This window comes from Dendronephthya gigantea, unplaced genomic scaffold (assembly GCF_004324835.1).
Source record: "Dendronephthya gigantea isolate DGI-Jeju-01 unplaced genomic scaffold, DenGig_1.0 000112F, whole genome shotgun sequence".
NCBI lineage: Eukaryota > Metazoa > Cnidaria > Anthozoa > Malacalcyonacea > Nephtheidae > Dendronephthya > Dendronephthya gigantea.
Window position 1 is genome coordinate 71,476 of NW_021163122.1, and position 25,461 is coordinate 96,936.

General features: G+C 38.0%; 4 protein-coding genes and 1 long non-coding RNA gene across 6 annotated transcripts; all 5 read left to right on the forward strand.

Moving 5' to 3' along the window:
• The first annotated feature begins 1,400 nt into the window (after positions 1-1,400).
• Positions 1,401-3,920, forward strand: LOC114535199. The gene is made up of 4 exons (XM_028556579.1): positions 1,401-2,239; positions 2,360-2,527; positions 2,845-3,120; positions 3,682-3,920. The coding sequence occupies exons 1-4, from the start codon at positions 2,185-2,187 to the stop codon at positions 3,684-3,686; spliced, it is 504 nt and encodes a 167-aa protein (XP_028412380.1). The 5' UTR covers positions 1,401-2,184; the 3' UTR covers positions 3,687-3,920.
• On the forward strand, positions 3,905-4,873 carry LOC114535190. Its single transcript, XM_028556571.1, has 2 exons — positions 3,905-3,925; positions 4,047-4,873. Exons 1-2 carry the CDS (start codon positions 3,905-3,907, stop codon positions 4,587-4,589), a joined length of 564 nt encoding a protein of 187 aa, XP_028412372.1. The 3' UTR covers positions 4,590-4,873.
• Positions 4,874-4,888: 15 nt separating this feature from the next.
• LOC114535191 lies at positions 4,889-6,160 on the forward strand. The gene is made up of 2 exons (XM_028556572.1): positions 4,889-5,919; positions 6,150-6,160. Exons 1-2 carry the CDS (start codon positions 5,019-5,021, stop codon positions 6,158-6,160), a joined length of 912 nt encoding a protein of 303 aa, XP_028412373.1. The 5' UTR covers positions 4,889-5,018.
• A 266-nt stretch (positions 6,161-6,426) lies between these two features.
• On the forward strand, positions 6,427-7,666 carry LOC114535197. The gene has a single exon (XM_028556578.1). It carries the CDS (start codon positions 6,785-6,787, stop codon positions 7,469-7,471), a length of 687 nt encoding a protein of 228 aa, XP_028412379.1. The 5' UTR covers positions 6,427-6,784; the 3' UTR covers positions 7,472-7,666.
• A 3,410-nt stretch (positions 7,667-11,076) lies between these two features.
• LOC114535179 lies at positions 11,077-22,697 on the forward strand. 2 transcript variants are annotated; one of them, XR_003688208.1, is made up of 3 exons: positions 11,077-11,341; positions 13,344-14,408; positions 21,506-22,697. It is a non-coding gene; the product is annotated as an uncharacterized LOC114535179 (long non-coding RNA). The 2 variants fall into 2 exon arrangements; XR_003688207.1 differs by lacking the exon at positions 21,506-22,697 and having other exon boundaries at positions 13,344-13,468; positions 14,228-16,247.
• The last annotated feature ends 2,764 nt before the right edge of the window (positions 22,698-25,461 follow it).

Genomic DNA, 25,461 nt, shown 5'->3' on the forward strand with positions numbered 1-25,461 from the left:
GCCAATCGCACTTGCATAACTGAAAATAAGTTTTGTGAAACGGCAAGAAATAAAGCACTTGAAAAGATTTCGAAGGTCGAAACAAATGTCGCGAAAATTCTAGGAAACTTGGACGATGCAAGAAAAAATCTATCCTACTGGAAAATGAAGAGAGAAATATTGTTTAATAAAGTTCGTTCAGGGTCACGTGTTATGAAAGCATACCAGGACGCCGTGCGTAGCCTCGAGAAAGCTTTCAATGTCACAGTGGAAAATCGAAAAAAGACATTGAGAATTTTGGAAAAGTCAATGATGTTGAGAAATCTCGTCAACAAATTTGGGGAACTGCGTATTAGGATAGAGGAAATCAAATTTTCAGTGAAAGTAATTCCTGGACGCAATACTACCTTGCTTCCACTAAATATTATGGTGACTCTTGATGGAAACCAAGAGAAACAAGTGTCCACTGTGCTGGATTTTACAAACTTCAACCGATCTTTGCGGAGCATTGCGAAGGAGATTCTAGGTGTGTATTTTGGAGATGTGACACGTGTGTCAAGGATGAAACGCTCAACGGATACTGCAAATTCGACAAATGACTCGAAATTCTTCACATTGCAAACTTTTCACCGATTATGTTCAGAGTTTCGAAACCACAAGCAAACCTTGTATCAAGCTGCGATGTCTCTTTATCATTTGTCCTATGAGAATCAGCAACTTCTTGAAGAGGGAAGGCAAAGAGAAAGGGATTTTTTTATAAACGAGACTGCTATTTTTGAAAATTTTAAATTAAACCATACGAAAGCGTCGGAACTAGGCCTCGTAGTAAACTACAATTCCTACTCGAACGTACTTGCAAATGATCCAGAACTATCTGTGGCAAAACATTTTCAACAGGAAGCTCTCAAGAACGAGTTTGATGTTGTCCATCTCAGCTCTACATTGCTCTTTAAGAATTGGCTGGTAACGATGGAAAACATTTTTAAAGAATTATCTGATGAGTGCAGTGGTTTTAATGATTGTCTGAAATATACCGTAGACAGTTTATTGGAACTTGTTACGGACACAAATAGGCCTGAATCGGAAAAACTACAACGAGAAATAAGAAATGTCGAGGAAATGTATAACAACTTGACGCGACAATCGGATGTGAGTGTCAGTGATGCAGTGTCGATCTCATGGAATATTTTGCAGACCTTGAAAAACATGACTGGTGAAGAAGACGTTTGCGCACGATCGCCAAATATAACAAAACATCCAACGCCATTTATCCAGCTAAGTATAAATAAGACACTTGTTTTAACGTGCAATGCTACTGGAGATTCTCTCGTTTACCAATGGCAGCGTAACGGTGAAAATTTAAAACATCAAACTGCAAATATATTGCGAATAAAGAATGTGAGCCCATTAAATTCTGGGAATTATTCTTGTGATGTTTCGAATCACGTAGCGAAGGCATCTTCAATCCCCACGGTGGTTGTTATTGGTGCTCCGCCGTTGATTGTTCGTTATCCTGTCCGTCGTCTCAATGTTATTCTATCCGGATATGGCACACTCATTTGTGAGGCGAAAATGGATTCCCGCAACATCTCTTATCAATGGTGGTTTAATCAGTCGAAGTCCGGTTCTTTCGTGCCATTACCAAATGAAACATTTTCTCATTTAAGTTTTGCTCCAGTAAAATCCTTCCATGAAGGATAGTACTTTTGCAACGTCTCGAATCCATTCGGCAACGCCATTACGCAAAAGAGTTTTGTCAAAGTGTTGAAGTACAGTCTTCCAGTACCAATTGCTAAGCTCTCATTGACAGTCATATCTGAATCTTCTAACAATTTTTCAATTTTATATAATGATGCACTGGCTAAGGCACTCGCTTCTCGTTTGGCAACCTCTAATAAAACTCTGCTGCCTGAAAAAATTATTAAAGACCTAATTCCAACAAGTTGTAGACAAATTTCGCGCCGTGAAGACGAATTTGGTCGCACAGATACGTGTGATTGGACATTTAGCATAATTGGTGATAACGTTACCTCAAGCGCAGAACACATAGCACCACCACAACAGATTAAAAAAATCGTCAGCTCAACTTCCAGGCTTAAAAGACAGATCGGTAAACTAGGAAATTATACCAATGCTGGCGATATTTCATTCTCTTTGGATAATTCCAGTTTTTTTTCGCCAAAAAATTCTCTGGGGATAATAGGGATGTCTTTGTTTTGTCCTAAGGGCCAGTTCCTCGTTGAAAATGATTACAAATGCGGTAAGTTAACATCTTTATAGTTTATACATACAATTCAAAACAGCTTTTCCAAAAGTCTGGCATCAGTAGAGCATAAGATTGAATGTCCTATAATTTAATCTTGGAACCCATTTTTTGCAGCCGACTGTCCACCTGGATCTTATGGGACAAGGATAAATGGCGTTGCAACATGTAGTAATTGTCCTCGTGGATTGTATCAATCAATTCCGGGTCAAATATCTTGCAACAAGTGCCCTGAAGGATTTGTAACTGCTGACCATGGTGCCATGGATCAAAGCCAGTGTGAAGGTGAACAAGTAAATCATGATAGCAGATATCGTAATTGTACTTAGTTGTGGTAATTGGAATTACAGCTTTAACATATATTTCATCCTTAGCCATCTTTACTTCGCTTGGAAATAGCATTAAAATAAATATAATGTGGTCTCGATTTCATGGAAGCCATAATTGAAATCCTTTATCTTTAACTTTTTCTGTTAGAGTGATGCTACTTCCACAAAAATCATTAATTTGTCAACTAACCGCTGATTAAGAATTAAGAAAGTAATGCATACCCAGAATCTTTTTTATAAACGACCTATCACTTTCTTTTTCTCTCATTCTAGACGAAAATAAATTCTTCCTGTTGTTTTTGCTCGTAAATATTTATCCTGGCGATGTCTCTGTCACTGCAAATGTTTCTGGCAAGCTGGAGAAATTTGATCTGAAACCAGCAAGAAGAGCGCTCATGACTAAGAAGTGGAAGACAAAAAAGACGTTGATCTTGAGTGCAGTCGATGATAATACAAACCGAACGGTCAAGATCAATGGACAGTCTGTAATTCGTCTTCAACCAACGCCAAAGAACCGTGTCCGTTCTCTGATAGTGCTTATTATCAAAGGTGAACGTGACGTACTGATATATATGTCCTAAAAATCTCGAATAAACGACAAAAACCATACATTTACTGTTGGCATATTCACTGTTGGCACTTTATAGAACTACTCCAAACTTGCAGTGGTGGATCCAGTGCAAAGGCTGAATAAATTACTACATCTCGAACTTGCAATGACATTGGTGGATTTTTTTTTAAAACTATTCTGCAGAAATTTAAAACCAATAGCGTTGCTAACAAAGTATTTTGAATTGAAAGGCCCAGCCTACACCTTGATCCGCCACTTAAAACTTGGAAACCAGGCAACATAACCCAAATATCGTGAATGCCACAGGCTGCTACAGCCAATCAGATTCCGAGATTACGCCTGTTGCTGATTTTTGAAAAAAATTGGAATGACTTAATTGAAAAAAACATAATTTAATTGACGTCCCTCGTCCTCATATTAATATATGCTATCGCGGCCAGTATCGTTACTATAGTATAACAAATTTCAAAAGGAATTAAAAGCAAGACTTAATTAAAGCATGTTTATACATGATCTCTTGTTTTGTCTTTCTTTTACAGGATGATTGAACAGATGAAAGGAATTTGCAGAAAAGTGTATTTTGGGGGATAATAATCATTTATTTCATTAAAATTTTAGTTGACATAGTTATACTGAATATATTAATGTGAAGTTAGTTGAAGTTAGTAGATTGAAAATAATCCCGGGTGGTGCAAATAATGCAGAATGATTACAAGTCTCTTTGTAGAATTAAATTTTCGCTTTCATATAACAACAAACTGTATGCATTTAGAAAAATTTCCAGTAAAATTCATATATATTCACCAGCCTCGCGGTATTTCTAAAAATATTATGAAACTTTCACAACCATATTCTTAAACCGGTTTTCCACTAGCGATATTTTTCGCGCGAATCGACATGACAGGGAGACTCAAGACAGGGCCAGAACTCGCAGAAACAATCAGTTGTTATTGCAGGAGACTCAATTGTTAAAAATATTATCGGTCCGAAGATGAATGCTGAAGATCCTAATCATTATTTTATTGTAAAGCCGTTCCCTGGAGCAACAGTCACAGACATGGAGGACTTTGTCAAGCCACTTACAAAAAGAACACCGGACAAGATGATTTTACATGTTGGAACAAACGACCTGAGAAGTCATTGCACGCCAAAAGTAATAGCTGACTCTATCGTCAACATTGTAACGCAAGTAAAAGAAGATTCACCAGGTACAGATGTTGGAATATCAGCCATTCTGGTAAGGTCTGATAATCATGACTTAACTGTTAAAGCTACTCAGGTTAATAACATTCTTAAAGGCTATTGTATTCGCAATAAAATTCCCTTCTTAAGTAATTCAAATATGAATGAAAGCCACCTAAACACGAAGGGCCTTCATTTAAATAGACAAGGTAGCTTAGCTTTACAACAAAACTTTTTAGATTTTGCTAAATCTATCTCAGATTGACAATTTCCCAAATCCGTTATTCCTACCTCACGCGGGTTTAAGTTAGCAGCCCTTAATGTGAGAAGCATAGTAAATCACATTGATGAGCTGCGAGTTTTGCTTGCTACTAGCCCAATCGATGTTCTAGCAATTAACGAGACATGGCTTAATTCTACAATAAGCGATAACGATGTTTACATACCTGGATATGAAATTATACGTCGGGACAGAGCATGTAGTAGTGCCGATGGAAAAACGTATGGAGGTGTTTGCTTTTATGTGCGCTCCTGCGTAAATTTTATACTTCGCAAAGACCTGTTTATCGATGACTTGGAAAATTTATGTATTCAAATTCAAAAACCAAATTCTAAGCCCTTTCTCGTTACAACATGGTATAGACCACCTAATTCGAATACTGATAAATTTAATCATTTCGAAACGTTTATTGATATGCTTGACGCAGAAAATGTCGAGTATTACCTATTGGGCGACCTAAATTGTGACCTTGGATCGCCTACTTTAGATTGCAATTCGAGATCTTTAATTGGCATCACTGAACTCTATGGTTTACATCAATTAATAAATGAACCAACTCGAATTACCGAAACTTCATCAACTATGATCGATCATATTTTTACCAATACACCAGATAATATTGTTTCCTCTGGTGTTTCTCATGTCGGTATCAGTGATCATAGCTTAATTTACGCATTCCTTAAGCTTTCTATCAGTCCACGCAACAAAGGCCATTCTACAATAAGTTATATAAAACTTAAAAATTTCAATTCTGAATATTTTCGACGAGATATTTCTTTACAGAAATGGGACGTAATAAGGATTTATAATAATCCGAATGATATGTGGCGTATATGGAAAACGACCTTTAACAACGTAGTGGAAAAGCATGCCCCTTTACGAACTAGGCGAGTAAGATCTTCTAAGGCGCCGTGGATCACGCCTGAATTAAAAAGGCAAATGGATGAAAGAGATGTTTTGAAAATAAAAGCTATTCGATCCAAAGATATTTGTGATTGGACTGTTTTTAAGAAAGCTCGAAATTCTGTAAACAATGAAATTAAACTTGTTAAGAAAACCTATTATATGAACGCTTTTCATGAAAACGAGAATAATGTTAAAAAAACTTGGGGTATCATCAATGAATTGACCTCAAGAAAACAGATGAGTTCACGAGTAAATGAAATCAAAATAAACGGGGTTTCTATTACTGACCCCTCGGACCTATCTGAGACGTTTAATACTCATTTTGCTACTATTGGACCTAAGCTTAAGGAAAAAATACCTGACGAAGAAAACAATCGCTCGTATTTAGAATATCTTACTTGTCACAATAGTAACAATAATATAGAGTTTAAGTCAATAACCCCATCATCAGTTTATTCGCTTCTTAACAAACTTTGTAAGTCCAAAGCAATTGGGCTAGACAAAATATCTGCCAAGCTTCTTCGTCATTGTCCTGACTTGCTTTCGGAATCCCTTGCCGTAATTTTTAACTGCTCTATCATTACCGGTATCTTTCCTGAAGAATGGAAATGCTCAAAAGTCATTCCATTATTCAAACAGGGCGAGCGTAGAGACTTAAATAATTATCGCCCAATTTCGATAATACCGGTTGTGGCGAAAGTTTTCGAACGAATTATTTATGATCAAATTTACGGTTTTCTTACTGAGAACAATTTACTATGTAATAGCCAGTCTGGATTTCGACGTTTGCATTCAACTGTTACTGCACTTCTAGAATCTACTAATAGCTGGGCCTACAATATTGACCAAGGACTGGTCAATGCTGTCGTTTTCCTAGATCTTAAGAAAGCCTTTGATACAGTTGACCATAGAATTTTGTTGTCAAAACTGTCAGCATATGGTCTTGGGGGTGCTGTGGCTAACTGGTTTAGGTCTTATTTAAGTAACCGCAGTCAAAAATGTTATGTCAATGGCCATCTTTCTACCAACCGTACGTTACTTTGTGGTATTCCACAGGGAACTATTTTGGGACCATTGCTATTTTTATTGTATATAAATGACTTGCCAAATTGTCTTGAGCACTCCCAAGCACGAATGTATGCAGACGACACCAATTTAACATTTGCAAGCAATAAAATTGAAGATATAGATTATTACTTAATCAAGATCTTGAAAATGTTAATAAATGGCTTATCGCCAATAGGCTTACATTGAATCAATCCAAAACTGAATTTATGCTAATTGGCTCACGACAAAGAATAGCTACTTTCCAATCAGACCCATGTTTTAAAATAGACGGAATTCCTATAGACAAGGTTTCACATACAAAATCTCTAGGAGTTCACCTTGATGAAAATCTATCTTGGAATATACAGATCAAGGAATTAACAAAAAAAATTGCTTCTGGTATTGGCGCTTTAAAACTCGTTCGTTCATTTGTCCCAGTTGCAACATTGTATTTAATTTTTAATTCCCTTGTCCAGCCATATTTCAATTATTGCTGTACAGTTTGGGACAATTGCAATAAAACCTTGGCAGATAAACTTCAAAAACTACAAAATCGCGCAGCGAGAGTTTTGACCTTTTCAAGCTATGACACTAATGCCGACATCTTACTCGATAGACTTGGCTGGAAAAAGTTATCTTCCCAACGCCAGTTTCAAAAGGCTGTCATGGTTTATAAATCACTCAATGGACTTGCTCCACAATACATGGGTTCCATGTTTGTAAACCGTGACAGTGTCAATCCTTATTCGTTGAGAAACACAAATAGTAAGCTGGCTGTTCCTAAGCCTCGCACAAACTATCTCAAGAATAGTTTTAGTTATAGTGGTGCGATGCTATGGAACAGCCTACCGATTGGGCTACGGCTAGCAAATAACCTATCAAATTTTAAAGCGGGCTGTTCCAAATTATTTTAATCTACATTCACATTTGTATTATATTATATTTCTTGTATATATTCCTTACACGGCTCTCATGAAAAGCAGGTATATTAATTATTAGTTTGATTTATCATTGTAAATATTTTTGTAGTCTTATTTTGTAATTCATAATCTTGTCATTTGTCAGCATGAAAATCCTGATTGAGAATACCGTGTGTAAATAAAGTTTAATAATAATAATAATTAATAATAATAATTATCGCTAGTGGAAAACCGGCTCTAGGGCATGTTTACCACTTTACCTCAGCTGGGCTAGGCGTGATTCAACGAAGGATGAGATGATTTTCGAGTATGAATCAGGTGATCTGAAAGGCCTACGACTGGACAGCAGGAAGGGACTAGGACTTGTTGTCAAACATTAAAATATCGCAGATTGATCATGTTAAGGATCTGCATAAGATTGTTAAAACCAATTAACCAAACTAAAAACGCTGCGTAAAAAGTTGGCTTGTACTGATACGCTTTGCTTGAAGACAGGATGATCACAAGAGGTGTACTCCAGTTGTGCGGTCTTTGTAGAAAAAAAACTGTATATAGTGTGAGGCTCTACTTACTTGTATATAGTGTATTAAGAGAAAACCCAAAGCGACACAAAAGAGACAGCTCTCTCCCATGTAGCATTGAAAGCTCAACAAGGAGGGAACAATAGTCTGGAGACTATTTATTTTCTGCGAACATCTGCGAAAATCTTTTTCTGCCGTTTTAATGACTGAAATATTTTTCTGCTAACTTTATCAATAGACGTACGCTTTCAGTTTTTTTTATAGTATATATCTTAGTAGCGTTGCTACTAACAACACTGACCCTGAGTTGGGCAAATGAAAATCAGTCATACCGGGGAAGGCGATATACTTACATATCAAATAAAAACTGTTAAAATTGAGATTGTAAATCGCACGAGTTTCATTTGCTGTTAATTTCCTACGTCGAAGCGTCGTCGAGAGTTTTCTGATCTATTGTAGGCAAATGAAGCATCGACTGTGGTTTGCCTATGTTTCCTTTCGTCCAATGACGTCAGCCTGCATGAGTCTGAGTGGGAGTGTCCGACATTAATTTAGTCAATAGTTACTGTGAACAGTTACACTAATACATGTATGGAATCTTAATACATAAGAACTTTGCGGAAAGCAACGGAATGCTGTGCATGAAAGAGCGAAAACAAATTTTCATATCAATATATACAATAACCTTTCATGATATTCGAAGCGTGCATTCCGACACCGTTCAATCCAGAGAAAGAGGTAGTTTTTTTATTTCACCGATTTTTTTATAAAAACTCATTCTACAAAACACGCGCGCAAATTAATACTGATTTATAAATAGATTTGATTTTAAAGACATGGAATCAAGCGTGGGTCTTGTATAGAGAGCTAATAATGCCTACTACAAACAACCTTTACTCCACGCCTATGATCTGATTCACAATAAGTATGAAAAGTATGAAAGGTTTACGTAACCGTTGAGATCACTAGAGTATAAAAAAAGAAAAAGAAAAAAAAAGTTGTACGGTATCAATATTGATTTTTTTTTATACAAAACTAGAATCACTTATTCAGCTGGTTATGTAAATCACATCTTTCCGTTCGCTGGAAGTCTAGCGAGGATCAGGGAGGATACATACGCTCACGTTTACCCAGATCTGATCGAGCGTCCAGAAGAATCTGGTCCATTAGGGATAATTGAAGCATCAACTGTGGTTTGCCTACGTTTCCTTTCTTCCAATGACGTCTGTCATCATAAGTCTCAGTGCGGAACTCATAACCCAGTTTACACCATACCGCGGATTCGTATGGTCACGACATCAAATTTAACCATTTCAAGGTGACTTTAACCCTAGAATCATGACAGCATTATTGCTTCAACATGATCTGCGAAATAAAATAGTTGTGTGGACATAGATACGTGGTAAAAAAATAGGTCCGCTACGCGTACATGTATCTGCACAGTATTTGTTTCACTCTTTTGCAGTACCGTACTAGGTGACACTCCTAGCCATTTTGTACATAATCAGAATTAAACTTGATCAAAGTGTATTTGAAATTTTTTTTCTTCGCAAAGTGGTCATTAAATTGCTTAAATTTTGCATAGTGCAATTAATGGCAGGGAGAGCAGCCATATACCGTACTGAACAACCAAAGCAAAAGTCCTGTATGGCTGTTTCTACACTAAACTCAATTTATTAGCCAGGCATTTCTATAATCTATGCTCAGCCTTTCTACTGCTAGCTTGAACATATAGATAAAATTGGACATAGGAACGAATTTTTGTTATGCTGTACCAATAAAGTTTGTGTAGTGTAAACAGCGCTAAAATATTGTAAAACGACCCTTTTTGTGTGGCTTCGTTTAGGCTCTTCTAACGTCCGGGACCGTCGGGTCGTTTGGGGAGACAGCTCTTTACAAATACTCACAGAACACACACATATATTTATAACTCTTTATTCGTGCTTCGGTGCTTGAGATGTGCTCTTCCCGTGCTCCTGTATCAACTAACTGTTTTCTGCTTAATCATACTGTGCTATATCGCTACATGATATCCCTTTTCAATAACCCATTGTGCATTGTTCATTGTGCATATTACGTTTATCATGTTTCCTATATTACAATATAACGTTAGTATAATTAAAAGGGACAATACTATGTATGCTATAGTATTAACATTATAGGTCTTCAATTATAACACCTATCATACAACTAATAGCCTGTGAACATAAATGAGTTATAAAATAATGGTGCAGCACGTGGGCAAAGTCAAATTTATAGATAAATAGAAATTACAGAATTACGAATGCAGCATGCTTACCATTCACCAATGTCAACTGTTCCATCGAAGCGGTTATTGAGCCTCTCCCCTTGTTCTCTCAATTCCTGCATTTCCTCTTCGTATCTGGCAGTCCATTTATCGTCAGCAACTGGATCATCGGCGCATACTGAAAATTTTCTTCTTCGCTGGAAGTAGAAAGTGCCGAATATTTTGTGTCTTCATCAAATTCGTCGTCGGACTCGTCGCCAGATGCAACTTCGACATTCCGCTCATATTCTGAGGAAAACATCCTTTCTGAGTAATCCGAAGGGTGGCTAGTATCCGAACCGCTTAATTTTGAAGACATATTTCGCTTGCTAAGAAAATATACTTAAAACATCCGACAAAAAAGCTAAACTGTGAGGCAAAACCGAAATATGTAATATAACATTTATAGAGCTGTCAATGTTGTTTTCCGGAATACGTCACAACTTACACTATCCCCAGACCTCTTTTTGCGCATCCGGTGACAAAATTTCTGTCACTTTATAAACGGACCATTGCGACCAAAATATTTATCCAAATCAAAAAATTACTTTTGTAGTATACTCCATAAATGGTAAAGATTACGTTTATGTAAGAAAATTTAAGGTCAGGTGCACTTTAATGCCTTTCTTATGCTGGCCTTGCCATGTGGATCAAGAATATTTAACATTTAGTTAGTGCCTGACAAAGTTTCTTTATATTTCTTGTGCTCTTTAAACTTTAAGATAAACCCATTTATAATCTTATAAAAATCAATCACACGAGTGGTTTTATTATTGCAAGAAGAACTGATACAACTTGACGCGACTTGAGGCAAGCCATATTGTCCGTTACGTCACGATTTTCAACAAGGTTACAATGCTGACGCCATGCAGTTTCCTATCCAGTCAGTGATCCAGTCTTTTAACCAAATAGTAAATATGTATATATTTACTCTTTGTTTTAACTATCCATGTTTCAACCAAGAAAGGTTAATCTCTCCTCTCAGTCCTCTGTGGTTTGGCTGAATTGCATGTTGAATGTGCTAGTTCTGTTGGCTTGTCTGAAACCCAAGTAAAAGTAAGTTTGTATAAATGATACAGATATAAAAATGAAACAACGCTGTGTATACTGTAAACATGTCAAGATATAAATATCTTTTGCACACCTTCTAATATTTGTTTTGCGTACAAATCATATAAACATAATTTTGTAATCATATAAACCACAGGGCAGAGGTTAGCTGACAGTAGCAGTTGGTCATTCAGCAATTTATACGTCAAGGCAGGCAAATAAGGATTTGTATCAAAACCTTTTAATAGTTGAGAGGGTATTTATATTTGATGCATTTTATCAAATATATTTATATGAAGATTTTATGTTAATAGTGTAAGACTAATCACCCTCTAATAGAAACATTTTGTTTCAAACTTTGCCTTGAACAGGAACTCTATCGTTACATATACCTGTATTTTAAAAGCTGACTCATAGTCATACTCACAGTTACTGAGTAAGAGATCACAATCACCTCATAACCATTCTATGGAATCTATGATGGTATTTTCGCTCCAGTAAATGTTAATTTTGAATATTTCACCCAAATTAAATCTTGCTATTGACTAAGGAAGGACTCATTGATCAGCATAAACATGATCACTGTGTCACACTTGGTGAGAGTTCATCAGTGTGAGTGTGAGAATGCAGGCAATACATAGTGTTGGTTTTTGATTCATTGTGCAATTTCCAAAGTTTACAACACAGTTTTGTGCACCCAACAAAATTCTGGGAAGAATAGTAATGAATTAAATTGTTAACATTGTTCCAAGACATCAACCCATTGAGTAGCATTGTGCCCTGATGCTCCCTAGGTACTTTAATAGGTATTTTACTTTGTCTAATGCCAGACAATTTTATTCATCAGGGGGTGACTGGAAATTTCATTTGCCATTTGTACAAAAGTTGAAATATTCATATGTATAGCCTTACACTTTAACATTTCTAACACCAAAACTAACTCCAACCCACACTGTAAACCCAACCTTAACATCCGTTGGACATCAAAATATTGAAACATTGTGAGAAAAAGATTGAAAAATATATGAAGAAACTAACCCATAATCCAGAGAACTTAGTGCACAAGAGCCAGGAAGAATTTAAATGTTAATTAAGTTGAGTGCTGAAAGTTTAACCAACAATTAATTGTTATTGACCTTCATTAAATTTTAGAATGTGTTATATTAAAGGCAATGAACCTTGAACAACACTCTAAGTCAGGGGCATAGGATTTAAGAGGAGGGCCAGCAACCAGCTCGATCCCACTGCTGCAATAATATATGCAGGCAGCAGAATATCTTTCAGCCCCCCCCCGAGCAAAATAATGATGTGAGATTGCTACATTTTTTTAAAATTGCATGCACGGTTTCCTGTCTGTACTGAATAGGATAATTAAGACTCTGAAATGGCCATGCATTTTTGAGGATCTTTTAACAAATTTATTGACATACATAATTAAAATAATAACTTCTAACTGGTCATGTGTGTATATATACCTGTTAACTGACACTATACTCTTTCACTGGCAAGTAAAATGTCTATATAGTGGTGTACAGAGTAAAATACTAAATCGGGGAAGCCTGGGTTCATATTGCTGGTTAATGGTTAACAATTACGACTGAGTTCCACTGGTCAGTGAAACTTTCAAAGAAGGTACTTCTTGAATGCTTTGCCACAACTATAAATATTAATAAATCTATTAAGGTATTGTGTAAGTGATAATGTATGTATGGTACTGTATTTAATTTACTTATACATTCCAATAAACTGTCTATGATTATAAACTGTATTTTATTACAAATAGACACTTATATACGAATTTGCTGCCTAACTGGCAATGAAGACTGCTTATTTAACTTTGGACTGCATTGTCCGGCTTGATTTCAAACTATTTTTTCTACGCAATCAAGCTATTTTTGGAAGTGTTTATTGTATTTGTTGTACAGTACCTTAATCTAATACCCACAACCTGACATTTTTGTGCTTGATTTTTCATGGGATAATCACTTTAGTTTACCTTATTTTTTAGAACTGGATAAGTAATTAAAGCTAGCAAACGATCATCTGGTGAACATAGGCAAAATGCTAGTAAATCAGTTCTAATTCCGAAGTGGAGTGGCTATAATGTTTTTGCCAAGGAACAACTTGCTGAAGGTAAATAAATCTGAAATATCACTGTGATATATACTGTTAATACCTGTACAAAACATTAACGGATAAGAAAAGAGAGGATAACATATGAACTTCAATCTTTATGATTATATTGATGATATATATTAACCCCCAGTACATCCCGTAATTGGGTTTCACATGCATGTTACTCAATTTGGCAAATCGGGTTTTATATATAGATTCTTTGCCGAGTAAACTTTTGGTTGATAGGATAACTACATAAAAAATATAACGATCGATCGCGTTGCACTGCATCGTAATACTTTACTAATAATTCCCGTTATATTTTTCAGATATTTATCCTTAAGTTGGTTAGAAAAAACCCCGCCAGTTTATCTTGTTAATACATTAAGCGGTCATGACGTCAAATGCATGCACTGGGACAGCAGAGGGTCGTTAGAGGGGGGCTAATATTCATTCTTTCATATTAATAGACAGTAATAACAATCAATTTCAAAAGAAACTAGTAATGCTAAACGTGAATGTATTAATATTACCCCCCCCCAAAAAAAACTTAACGACGTTCTGCGTCCCTGATGCATTCTATTTTGACCACTTACTTTTTCTTTTGATCTGTACAGTATTTGCTGAAAATTGGCCATCCGTTTTTGCAAGATCCAGCTGATACAGGCATAATTATGAGGCCATTATAAATCCTTTTCGGTATCATTACACCATGACATCATTCACTGTAGTCTGTATATGCTACTGTATATAACATTTTGTACTATTTGAATGTAGGAGACTCCAAGAGCAAGAAACAAAAGTTCTCTGAAATATCTCTTATGCGCACAGTAGCTGCGACTGCAGCATCTCGCTTGCGTCAGGGTGTAAACTCTTGTGCATCCGGATCCAGTCTAGTTGTGGTCTTTTCATCACATTCTAACTCTAATGGAAATAGGTGCTGTATCGCTCGTTCAAGGTAATTATGACCACCTGCGATTTTAAGTTTAGCTGCCCGTATCACACCGTCTCTGCCTTTAATAAGTTTTGTAACTTTGGCAAGCTTCCAGGTATTTCTTGACTTTTGATCTGCTTTTACGATCACAATTTCTCCGACTTTCTGATGTTGCATTTCTTTTGGTCGGGTAATTCGATGTCGCTCGCGAAGACCACGTACGTATTCCCTACTCCACCGGTTCCACATTGCTTGTTTGCATTTTAGCAAATATTTGGCTCGCTTTCTCAGATCTTTCACTTCGATGTGGTGTTTTTCCAATTCGGGGATGTAGGTAGGTTGAGTCTGAAGCATAGAATTTGGGGTGAGCACTGGTAATTGCACATCGTCCTATAAATAACACAAGGGACGATTGTTCATCGCTATCTCGATGTCTAGAACCACGTCTTCAAGCTCTGACCACGTTAAAACACCATTGCCTATGCATTTGTAGAATGAAGACTTGAATAACCCGATCAAACGGTCAAACTGTCCTCCCCACCATGGGGCCCGACTTACGTTGAAGCGCCAATCGAACGACGTGTTGGCTAAGAGACTATTTAGCTTCTCATCTCGTCTAACTTGTTGAATCCACTTTGCGGCGGCCTTAAAGGTCTTTGCATTATCTGAATAGATCAACTTGGGTCTTCCTCTCCTCGCGATTAATTTTTTAAGGCTGATAATAAACTCCTTTGTATCTAACGATTGCACGACATCAAGGTGTACGGCTCTTGTTAAGCTGCAAGCAAAAAGCCCAAGATATGATTTACCTCCTTCTTCGGTTTAGTTACATACTTGATAGGTCCAGCAAAGTCCACGCCTATCACTTCGAATGGTACTGCGCCTTGTGTTCTGGTGGTTGGTAAATTTCCAGGCGGCGGTACTTCATAGGCTTTGGCTCGAAATCTCTTACAACCATTGCACAATGATCTGATCTTCTTAACTAAACGGCGGAGCCGAGGAAGCCGGTAACACTCACGCACTTTGGCCATTGTCACACTAACTCCCCCGTGCAGAGTCGCTAGGTGCGCTTCACGAAGTAATGATGATGCGAAAGGATGGAAGTCTGGTATATAGATGGGATACTCTCCGATAATCCGGCCTCTGCACTCCAAAATCCCGATGTCATTCTCTTGTAGGTTTAATCGCTCTTCGTCGGCTAGGAATTGTTGATCGCTCTTAACTTCGCTTTAGGCATGCCGTATCCACCATTAACGTTGTTGTCGAACCTCACGACTGTTGATGGGACCGATTTCTCTTTCTGCTGGTAGTCGTGTGCAGTTCTGAAGAAATTGTTGAACCCACGCCCCAATTCGTAGAACCTTCGGTAGGGGATACTTATCAATCAATGCATCCAGGGTCTCTTCTTCAATGTACGCGGCTTTGAAGATCGCTTTGATTACCTTACCTTCTGATTGGCTATCTGGGGTTGATTCTAGAACACACTGCCATGGTGGACCCTCTTGCCATAAATCGTTACAAACGATCTTTCCTCCCCGACTTCCAATGTCAGCCGGGTTTTCGGCTGTCGGGACGTGATGCGATCTGACGCCATGGTGTTGACGTATTTTTTGTACTCTGTTAGCTACAAATTGTCGGTATTCACCTCGATCGTTGATCCAATACAGGGCTACAGTTAAATCGAGCCAACAATGAACAGTCGCTGGAAGAGTGTTTAGAGCTTTCTGAACGTTTGTGGCAAGGTTAACTGTCATGTGTCCCGATATGAGTGGAATAGTTAAGTTCCGTTTCGCGATTCCTGATTTTGAACATACCAGCCCTTAGGCACAGAATACCTATCAGAAGAATAACTCTATACTATTTTTTCGTAAGTGTGATTCGTCATGATTCGTCACTTAGCAAGTGCATTAAATTGAGGTAGTCACCCCCCTGCCAAAATTTAGCAATATAGCCCGCGCCATATTGCTAAACTTTGGCAGGGGGGTGACTGCCTCAAAAAAATGCACTTGCTAAGTGACGAATCATGACGAATCACACTTACGAAAAAAGTACAGGAGTTCTACTTCTGATAGGTATTCTGTGCCTTAGGTAACTTGATCCTCTTGTTTGACTACGGCATAGACAACGGCACAAACTCCATTTGAACTCGCATCTCCAAGGACCGAGGTATTGTGTAAGACTCGAGTGCTTTGTTCCACTCCTTCCATTCTCTTTTTAGTGGCGCCGATAAGTTTACATCCCACGGAATTTTACTGTCACACGCGCTTCGATAGATAAGTTTTCCGGTGAGTGTGGTTGGTGAAGCTAGGCCTAGAGGATCGTAAATTCGTGCTAACTTTGACAGGGTACTTCTCTTGGTTACTGGACCAGTGTCTGGGTTGCGGGTGACACTACCTTACTTGTATTAAAATTCGCGCGGTACTCATTTTCGCTCAGCTTTAAATTCGCGCGATTTAATTTCGCGCACCTTGATGAGACTTATTCGCGCAGCTTTAAATTCGCGCAAGTAATTTTCCGTCTTCGTTCTTTTTGCTTTGTTTAATAGAACTATATTAACAATTAACGCATTTATAATGAGCACTTTTCATCAACAAATATCTCAATAAATGTCAGAACTTAATCAAAAAGCGATTACGTTTGATTAGGTGGCTTCAGAATTATATAATGCAAGCAAAATGTATGATAACAATAAAGCATGAGTCAAAATACCAATAAGAACTAAAAAAATAATGTATTTGTATTACAATGGTTCCCACGGCCAAATACAATAACAAAACCAACAATCTTTATTAGTATTCCTGTATATTATATAGGTTCATAAATGGTATTGCTTAACATTATAGTTTAAACCAAGTCAAACAAACTTTTAGCTAGAGTTCAAATGGATCCTCTTTTCGTTGTGGCTCATCCAATGCGGCACTCACACCTGATCGTTGCCAACCTTTGACGACAATGTCCTTGTTCGATTGCATGTAGTCATAGAACTGCACTACCCATTTTGCGTGAAGTGGTTTGAGCACGCTAATTCTCAAATCAACCGACACTTTATCAGGTAGGATATCTCTCTCTATTTGGGCTTGGACTTGCTCTGAGTACCATGTTTGCGCTTGGTTTCGAAGGAATGCTTTGCAAGAGCGATTGACCGTTAAATCTAAGGGCTGCAGGTATGATGTCATATTATTGGGAACAGGTATCATCTTGCCGTTGTTGTCGGAAATGATCTTCCTCACGGCATCCGTCCAATGTGCTTTAAAAACATCCGCTACCAAAACCCATTGTTTTGTTGCGCGAAAACCAAGCTCTTCTCTAACTTGCTTAACATAGGGGATGAGAATACGATTGACCAATTCAATTGCTTTCGTTTCGTTAGACCAATGATTTTCCGTGTGTGTAACGTGGAATTCTTTTGGAAACTTGAATTTAGGGTGACACCGATCTGTTTTCCCCTGGTAGATTAGTTGAATGGGCAGAAACCTTCCCGACGCGGTGACTGAGAATGTGCCAGTAATTTGGCGATAATCGGCGCTATCACTGATCGGCACAAACTTCTCGTTGGTTTTGTCCATTGTATACTTGCTGATGAGCACAAACGGGAGAGGGGTCTGGTCAATGTTTATGATGAGATCGTCCGGGATGTCATAAGCACTAACCACCTCCTTGACAGAACGACAAAATGTGAAGCGAATTTCTTTCAAGAAGCCAGGAGATACGGGTTGTTTTGCAGTTGTTGCTCGGCGTTTACTGAAACCCAATCTTCTGAAAACTGACTGGCACCATGTATTGTGGAATTCCAGGATTCCTCCGTTTTCTTTTAACAAAGACCGATCATTAGCCATTACTATCCCCTTCGCTATGGAAATAGCAATGTTGTAATTGACAACACAACCGGCCGCTCTCATGCTTTTGATCATACCGATAACTTTCTCATCAATGTTTATGGGTAACAAAGTTTTTGCTCCACGATGCTTCCTTGGCAATTGGTCGAGTTCGGTGCTTTCTTTTCGATCTTTGTAAGATTTCACAAGTCCACGAACAGTAGACTCTGGTACAGAATACTTTCTTGCTGCCGGCCTTATTCCGTGCGCAATTCCCCATTTTTCAATTTCTGCTCGTTGAAAAGCATCATATGCCCCATATTTGACCCTCTTTTTCTTTGGTTCTGGAGCGTCAACAGATATTTGCTCTCTTACTGCAGTTTCTTCGGCAGCATTTAGTTTGCAGTTCGATGATGCAACAGAAATATCGTCCTGGGAAACTTTTTTGAAATATCGTAACAGAGCCATGTGCGTTGATTTCCTGCACAAGCTATTCTCTGTTAGCAATACTTGAACGGAAATGTTTGACGTTTTAGCCAATTAGTTACTAATAAGGAAGTAAAATCAGTCAGTAAAATAATAATAGAACATCAAATGACATGTAACACCTAAAGCAAACGCGACTGCTCATCGACTGTTCTGTTGTGTTGGAAAAATGGGGAACAAGTGAGCCCGAATAGGGCGCGAGTAAACCGGTTAACTTGTATTGTATTGTTAGTGTCTTTCCAGTGGAATCGCAATGAATCTCGATCTTCGGCTTTTATTCTGATCTGTAGGAAAGCTTGTTTCAAATCATCTGTTAGTAGAATAGGATAAAATCTGGATCTGACAAGGACATCCTATAACAGTTTCTGGAGGGAGGGCCCTGGGTGGAGACAATCATTAGTGGTTTCAACTTTGTGGTTTCAGCTTGTTTCCTTTCTACGCCGTTGTGGGGAATATAAAATTCTTTTACAGGTTTGGTGGTGGGTGCCAGCTCGATAACCCCCTCATTCAGCTGTTGCTGCATAATCTCATTATACTTGTTGTACTGTCCGTTTTGTTCTAATCTCTTACATAACTGCTCTAGGCGACGCTTGCTGCCATTCTCGTAAGTTGGAAGTGGGGGATGATTCCCTTTCCATGTTAAACATTTCTCATACCAGCCCGCTTGATCTCTACGAAGCTGCTCTTCAAATTCCTCGTATACAGTTTTCTGATCATTTTCGTTTCTGTCCGCGAGTCCTAGGATGTCTAATGCACATAACTGTTCGTAATCAGCAGTGGTGGATTGGGTTAACAAGATGGGGTCCTCTCCCTCCTTCCCTGGGGACATCACCGTCCACCCAAGTAGGGTTCTTTCTGCAACTGGCTGTCCTGGCTTTCCCACCTTTTGGGCTGTAGTGGTTTTAATTTTAGCATAATCACTAGCCCCGAGCACAAGATGTATAGGTATTTGTGTACGGGTGTCAGGATCATCAAATTTTTTACCATTCAAATGTTTGTATCTCTAATACGTAATACGGCGTAACTTGGATGGTTGAGTTTCATTAGTTCAGGCTTATCGATTTTCGACATTTCAATCTCAAGCTCAAATTTCTGATCTAATGATTTTATGCTGGCTGCATAAACTTCTACTCTAGTGGTGGTAGATCCTAACATCTCAATTCGTTTTGTTTTAACAGTTTTTGGTTTTCTCTTCAACGCATTAGTTAGACCGCTGGAGGCATAACTGCTTCCAGCTCCTGTATCGAGCAGTGCGTGTGTTTTAATCCCATCCACATTATCCCACCAGCACTATTTGGTACATAATTTCGTCATCCCCCCCAGTTTGAGCTGTCTTCATTATCTCATGACTATCTGCCAATGGTGCATCACAAATTGAGGTGTGATGACGTTTATTACACAATCGACACTTTGAGATGCTCTTACATTCAGCTGCCCTGTGAGAGGGCCCTGTGCAGTTAAAACACAGATGATTTGTAGCTAGAAACCTTTCCCTGTCCTCAAATGCCATAATTGTGTCACACTCAGCAGATCTATGACTTTTTGAACTACAATATACACACTTTCGAGAACTTTTACTTATCTGCTTCTGCTGCGTTGACAACTGATATCCGCCTTGTCGTCGCTCTTGTTTCTTCTTCCAATCATCTGGTTTCTGAGCTTCAACTGGATTCATTCGAGTCCAAAGTCGCAATGCTTCGTTGAGTTGAACATAGGTCCAGTTTTCACAACCAGAATCACCTCGTACCAGGTCACCCTGTATGTTTGGTAGTTTATCCAATGTCATGGTAACTGTTCCTATCACAGCGTCCAATTTATTCACAGTCTCAAGTGACTTAACACAATATGATAACTTCTCATAGAATTCATATATCTTTTTAGTTCATTTGATGTTGTTGTATATGGAAGCTCAAGGATCTCTTTTACATACATTTCTACTATCTCGCTTTCCTTGCCAAATCTATCCTTGAGAATTGCAACAACTCTGTTAGCCTTCCGCAGTAAATGGAAGAGCTTCGATCGCACGTTTGGCTTTGTCGCATAACAACTCCCTCAAATAAGTGAATTTTGTAACAGGGGGCAGCCTATTTTTACCAATAGTCTCCGAAAATTGCCCCCAAAACCTCTGCCAGTCTCCATATGATCCATTAAATACTGTGATTGTTAGTTTTGGCAGTTTTGCTTGTAGGTTTGGGATAGAAATGTCATCTGGTGTCGGTCGTTTTGACGCTTCGTCAATCGGCTGAGCTTGTAATTTCATCTTGGCCGCGTGGAGTTCCATTTCAAAAACCATTTTCTTTCTACGATCGCTATATTCCCGTTTCTCTCGCGTTTCATTTAACCATTGTTCTCTGCTCCAAGATCAACTCAAGGTTTATCTTTAACTGCTGATAATTGCAATTCCGCAGTGAAAATAATGCAAAAACGGTTTGGAAGAACTCAGCAAATTATTACAAGCTATATGGACGAACTCTTAAAGATACCGGCTTTGTACTACGAGTGATCCCACATCTTCTCTTCGCTACGTTTATGATAAGATTAGTGTGCATGTGAGAGGGCTGGCTTCATTGGGAGTTTCAGCTGACAAGTATGGAAGCTTACTTATACCAGTTGTTATGGATAAGTTACCAAGCGATATAAGGCCGCAAGTTGCAAGAAAGGCGACTGGCGATGCTTGGCAAATCGATGAATTAATGAAGGCAATCAAGATTAAGGTTGAGGCTAGAGAAGCTAGCGAGCTGAAGATCCAAAGTAACCAGCCACTAAAGGATAGATCTCGTCAAAGGCATGATTATCTTACAGTAAATTCCTTAATTACAGGCAATTTCAAGCCATGCTGCGTCTACAGCGGGGAACATTATTCTGCATCTTGTGCAGTTGTTAGTGGTCGTAAGGAGGGCAAGGGTATTTTGCGGAAAACAGGACGTAAAATCGCTACAACGAAGATCGTTACAAGAGCCCGAGCTATTGAGAGAGTACGACCAGATCATCAAAGATCAACTAGAAGCAGGAATAATCGGGAGGGTTCCTCAGCAAGAAGCGGCAAAGTTGCAAGGGGTTCATTATATGCCTCACCATGGTGTTATTCGTAAGGACAAGAAAACCACAAAGCTCAGGGTGGTGTACGATGGGTCCGCGCGTCCCCTGTTGCCGCGAAGAACCATCCATTAATGATTGTATACATTCTGGACCTAATAACCTCATACAAAAGCTGGTTGATGAATTGGTAAAATTTTGAAGTCATTCCGTCGCCTTAGTAGCAGATATCGAGAAAGCATTTCTTATGATTGGTGTCAATGAGATTGTTCGGGGTATGCTGCGGTTCCTTTGGTTGAAGAACCCCCCAATTTGAACAGTAAAATCAATAATCTCAGATTTACGAGATTGGTGTTTGAATTGCGTCAATCGTCTGCGATTGTGAATTAAACTATACGTCAGCACTTACTGAATACAAGCATTTATCCAGACATTGTAAAACTCATCGAAGAGTCCCTTTATGTGGACGATTGAATTTCTGGGGCCGAAAGCAACGATAAAGCGTTTGACGTGTATAAAACAGCAAAGAAAGTAATGGTGGCTGGAGGTTTTAACTTGAGAGAGTGGCAATCGAATTCAGAAGCATTAATGAGAAATATTGACGAAGCAGAGTCCGAGATTAATCGTGAAAGTAATAAAGATCAAGCCATACCCGGAACGATTTAAGAAGAAGATGAAACTTATACGAAATCTGTAGTAGGATCCGGTAATAGTTCGAATGCTGATAAATTCGTAAAGTTTTTGATAGTTGAACAAAATGGTTTAGACAGTTGATCACTGAAGTGAATCAACAGGGGGAGTGTAAAGAACATTTATATTTATTCTTAAGACTAACTTTAGTATGTAAAATTATGTTAATTTATGTATGTGATTTTTGCCCACGTGATTATGTCGTGTTCGTTGCTAACATAAAATTCCGAATATTGTTTTTGATTCAAATACGATTGCGTTTCTATTTTTGTGTGAGAAATGTAAGCGAACGAAGTCAATAAATTTTACAGTGTCATTATCGATGCTCAGAAAATTTACCTGCAGAAGGGGTATGCGAAATAAAATAAATTACATTACATCAATAGTACTATTTGAAAATTAATCACATTATCTCTAACCAATCAGATTAGAAGAAACACCATTGATTTCACAAAATTAATATAATAAAAAGCGTAATTTCATGAATTTTATATAAATTTTATATATGAGACTTATTTAAGATCAGTATTCATATAAATTTTATATATGAGACTTGATTTGCACAATAAAGCCAGAAGATCAGGAAAAACGGGAACAACACCGCGGAGATTGGTAAGACTTAATACTTAGAGAGGAGACATGCGTCGCCACCGCAATTCAAAAACCGAACTATTTTTAACCTATTTAGTTACCTAGTTTCTATCGGATATTGATGCCTCAGCTACGGGTATGTCTCGCATTCCTTTTGATTTTACCAATAAAACATTTCTCTTAAAACTTTTTATTCCCCCACATCATAATTATAAGATTGGTCAATAATTAACACCTAAATACCGCGAAAAACGTAATGTTTTCTGAGTTCTCGGTAAATAAGTTTTTTTATTATAATTTATACCACTTGTCAAAGAAAAACCAAACAACGAGGTAAACAACGAAATATCTATTCATAAAAGACCTGGAGAAACAGTCAAGCTAGGAGACATAATTTCAAATAAAAAAGCATGTCGAGGTGATGTGCACGTGATTGAAGTTTTTATTTCCCAGAGGAAATTAGTACGATACGGTGGCCCAGAGGTGCAAAACGCAAATTCAAAAACAAAAACACAAATCATGAAAGCACGAACGCAAATTCAAAACAGAAACGCAAATTCAAAAACATAAACGCAAATCATGAAAGCATGCACGAACGCAAATTTCAAAACACAAACGCAAACTAACATCATGAACGGTTATCTTTAAAACCAGGAACGGGGAATGAAAATCTCACGAATCTTTAAAAGCCGGAATGAGAATCTCCGGAATCTTTAAAACCCGGAACGAGAATCTCCGAAATCTTTAAAACCCGGAATGAGAACGCAAGCAATTTGTCAAAGCACGCAATTTCAATCAATGTCAAGTCTAAATATCGTGAAAATCAAGCGTTATCGGAGTGCTTCGTATCCAGGCGAAATATTGGACCATCACCGAAGGCCTATTCTCTCTAACAAATACCTTTTTCTTCGCCTCGTCGTGGTCCTTGTCCTCGCTGTCTAACCAAGGACATGGACATTGGAATACAGGACAAGTGGCAGAAGGCATTCAATATACGATCGAATTATGAAATGAATACATGTCCACATGCGTGAAAAACGTTACAAAGTGAATCTTTTGTGTAGTCAGGTGCATCATATCTTCTGTGATTAAAGCTGTTAAAAAGTAAGTTTTATCAAACGAAACTTAATATTACTATTAATATTGAGAATAGTTTGGGGAAGCTAGCACTCAGCTCTAGCTCTTATAAACTGGAAAACACCGAAAACCTGCCCTGCCCTATCATATCAATACCTAATGGTATAGTAGCAGGTTCGACAGGTGCTTCCCGTGTAACCAGATTTGGTAAATTTTTTCCACTAGAGCCAGTCGGATGCATATAGACAGCCCATTCTGATTCTAATCGCACCACATTTAGACCAGGAAGTAATGATTTTAGCTTGTTTATCTAGCACATACCATGTCACTTGTCACTTGCTATTTGTTTTCCGACCAGGTTGACAAGTCTTCACTTTGTTGTATATATTACATTTCAATTGTCATTTAGCTTAGTGTTGTTGAACTGTCACATTAATTAATTTGCATGGGTGAAAAGGGACTCAAATTTGTTTGAGGTATTTAGCTTCCCCAATAATATGTCTGACTTTCATTTTACCACTAAAATATATTTTTTGGTGTCACAAAGAAATACTGAATTTTGCTTTCATGCAGTGCAATACCGTGTGCAGAATTTTATTGGTCCCTGGCTATATGTACTGCTGACTGGAAATTTTCTATGGCATGCTCATCCAGTGCAGTTATACTTGTTGCACCTTAACACAATGGAGTAGCCAGTAAATACTCCTGGGGCCGGTTTTAACAAGCCCGCTTAGCTTAAACGGTTGTTAAGTTCAAAATAGAAAGCAAGTCTATCGTTTTATTCAAGAAGCAAACTAAATGTTTATAACCTTAATACAAAGATACTGTTTACAACTACATATTTAGTGCATAATATTCAGGTTGACTCATTCAAGAGAGTTGTAAGAGTGTTATTTAATTTTCACTTAACCACCGTTTAAGCTAAACGGGCTTGACACAACCGGTCCCTGGTTTTCAGTATATACCCCATTGTGTTAAGGTGCAACAAGTATGAACTGCACTTGATGAGCATGCCATAGAAAATTTCCAGTCAGCAGTACATATAGCTACGGACCATGTGGCAAGCATTTCTAAAAAGATTGCTTCGGCCATTGGAGCCCATAAAACGATATACGCCAGTTCATAGATACAAAAACTGCCCTCAAAATTTACGGAGCTTTAATTCAACCGTATTTTGATTATTGTAGCCCAGTTTGGGATGGTATAAATACCACATTAAACGATAAGTTGCAAAAACTGCAAAATAGAGCAGCGAGGGTAATCACCAAATCTAGATTTGATGCTAGTTCCAGCGACCTTTTTAACAAACTAGGTTGGGATATTCTTTTAATACGCCGGAAAAAACATAAGGCTGTAATGATGTTCAAAACTCTAAATGATTT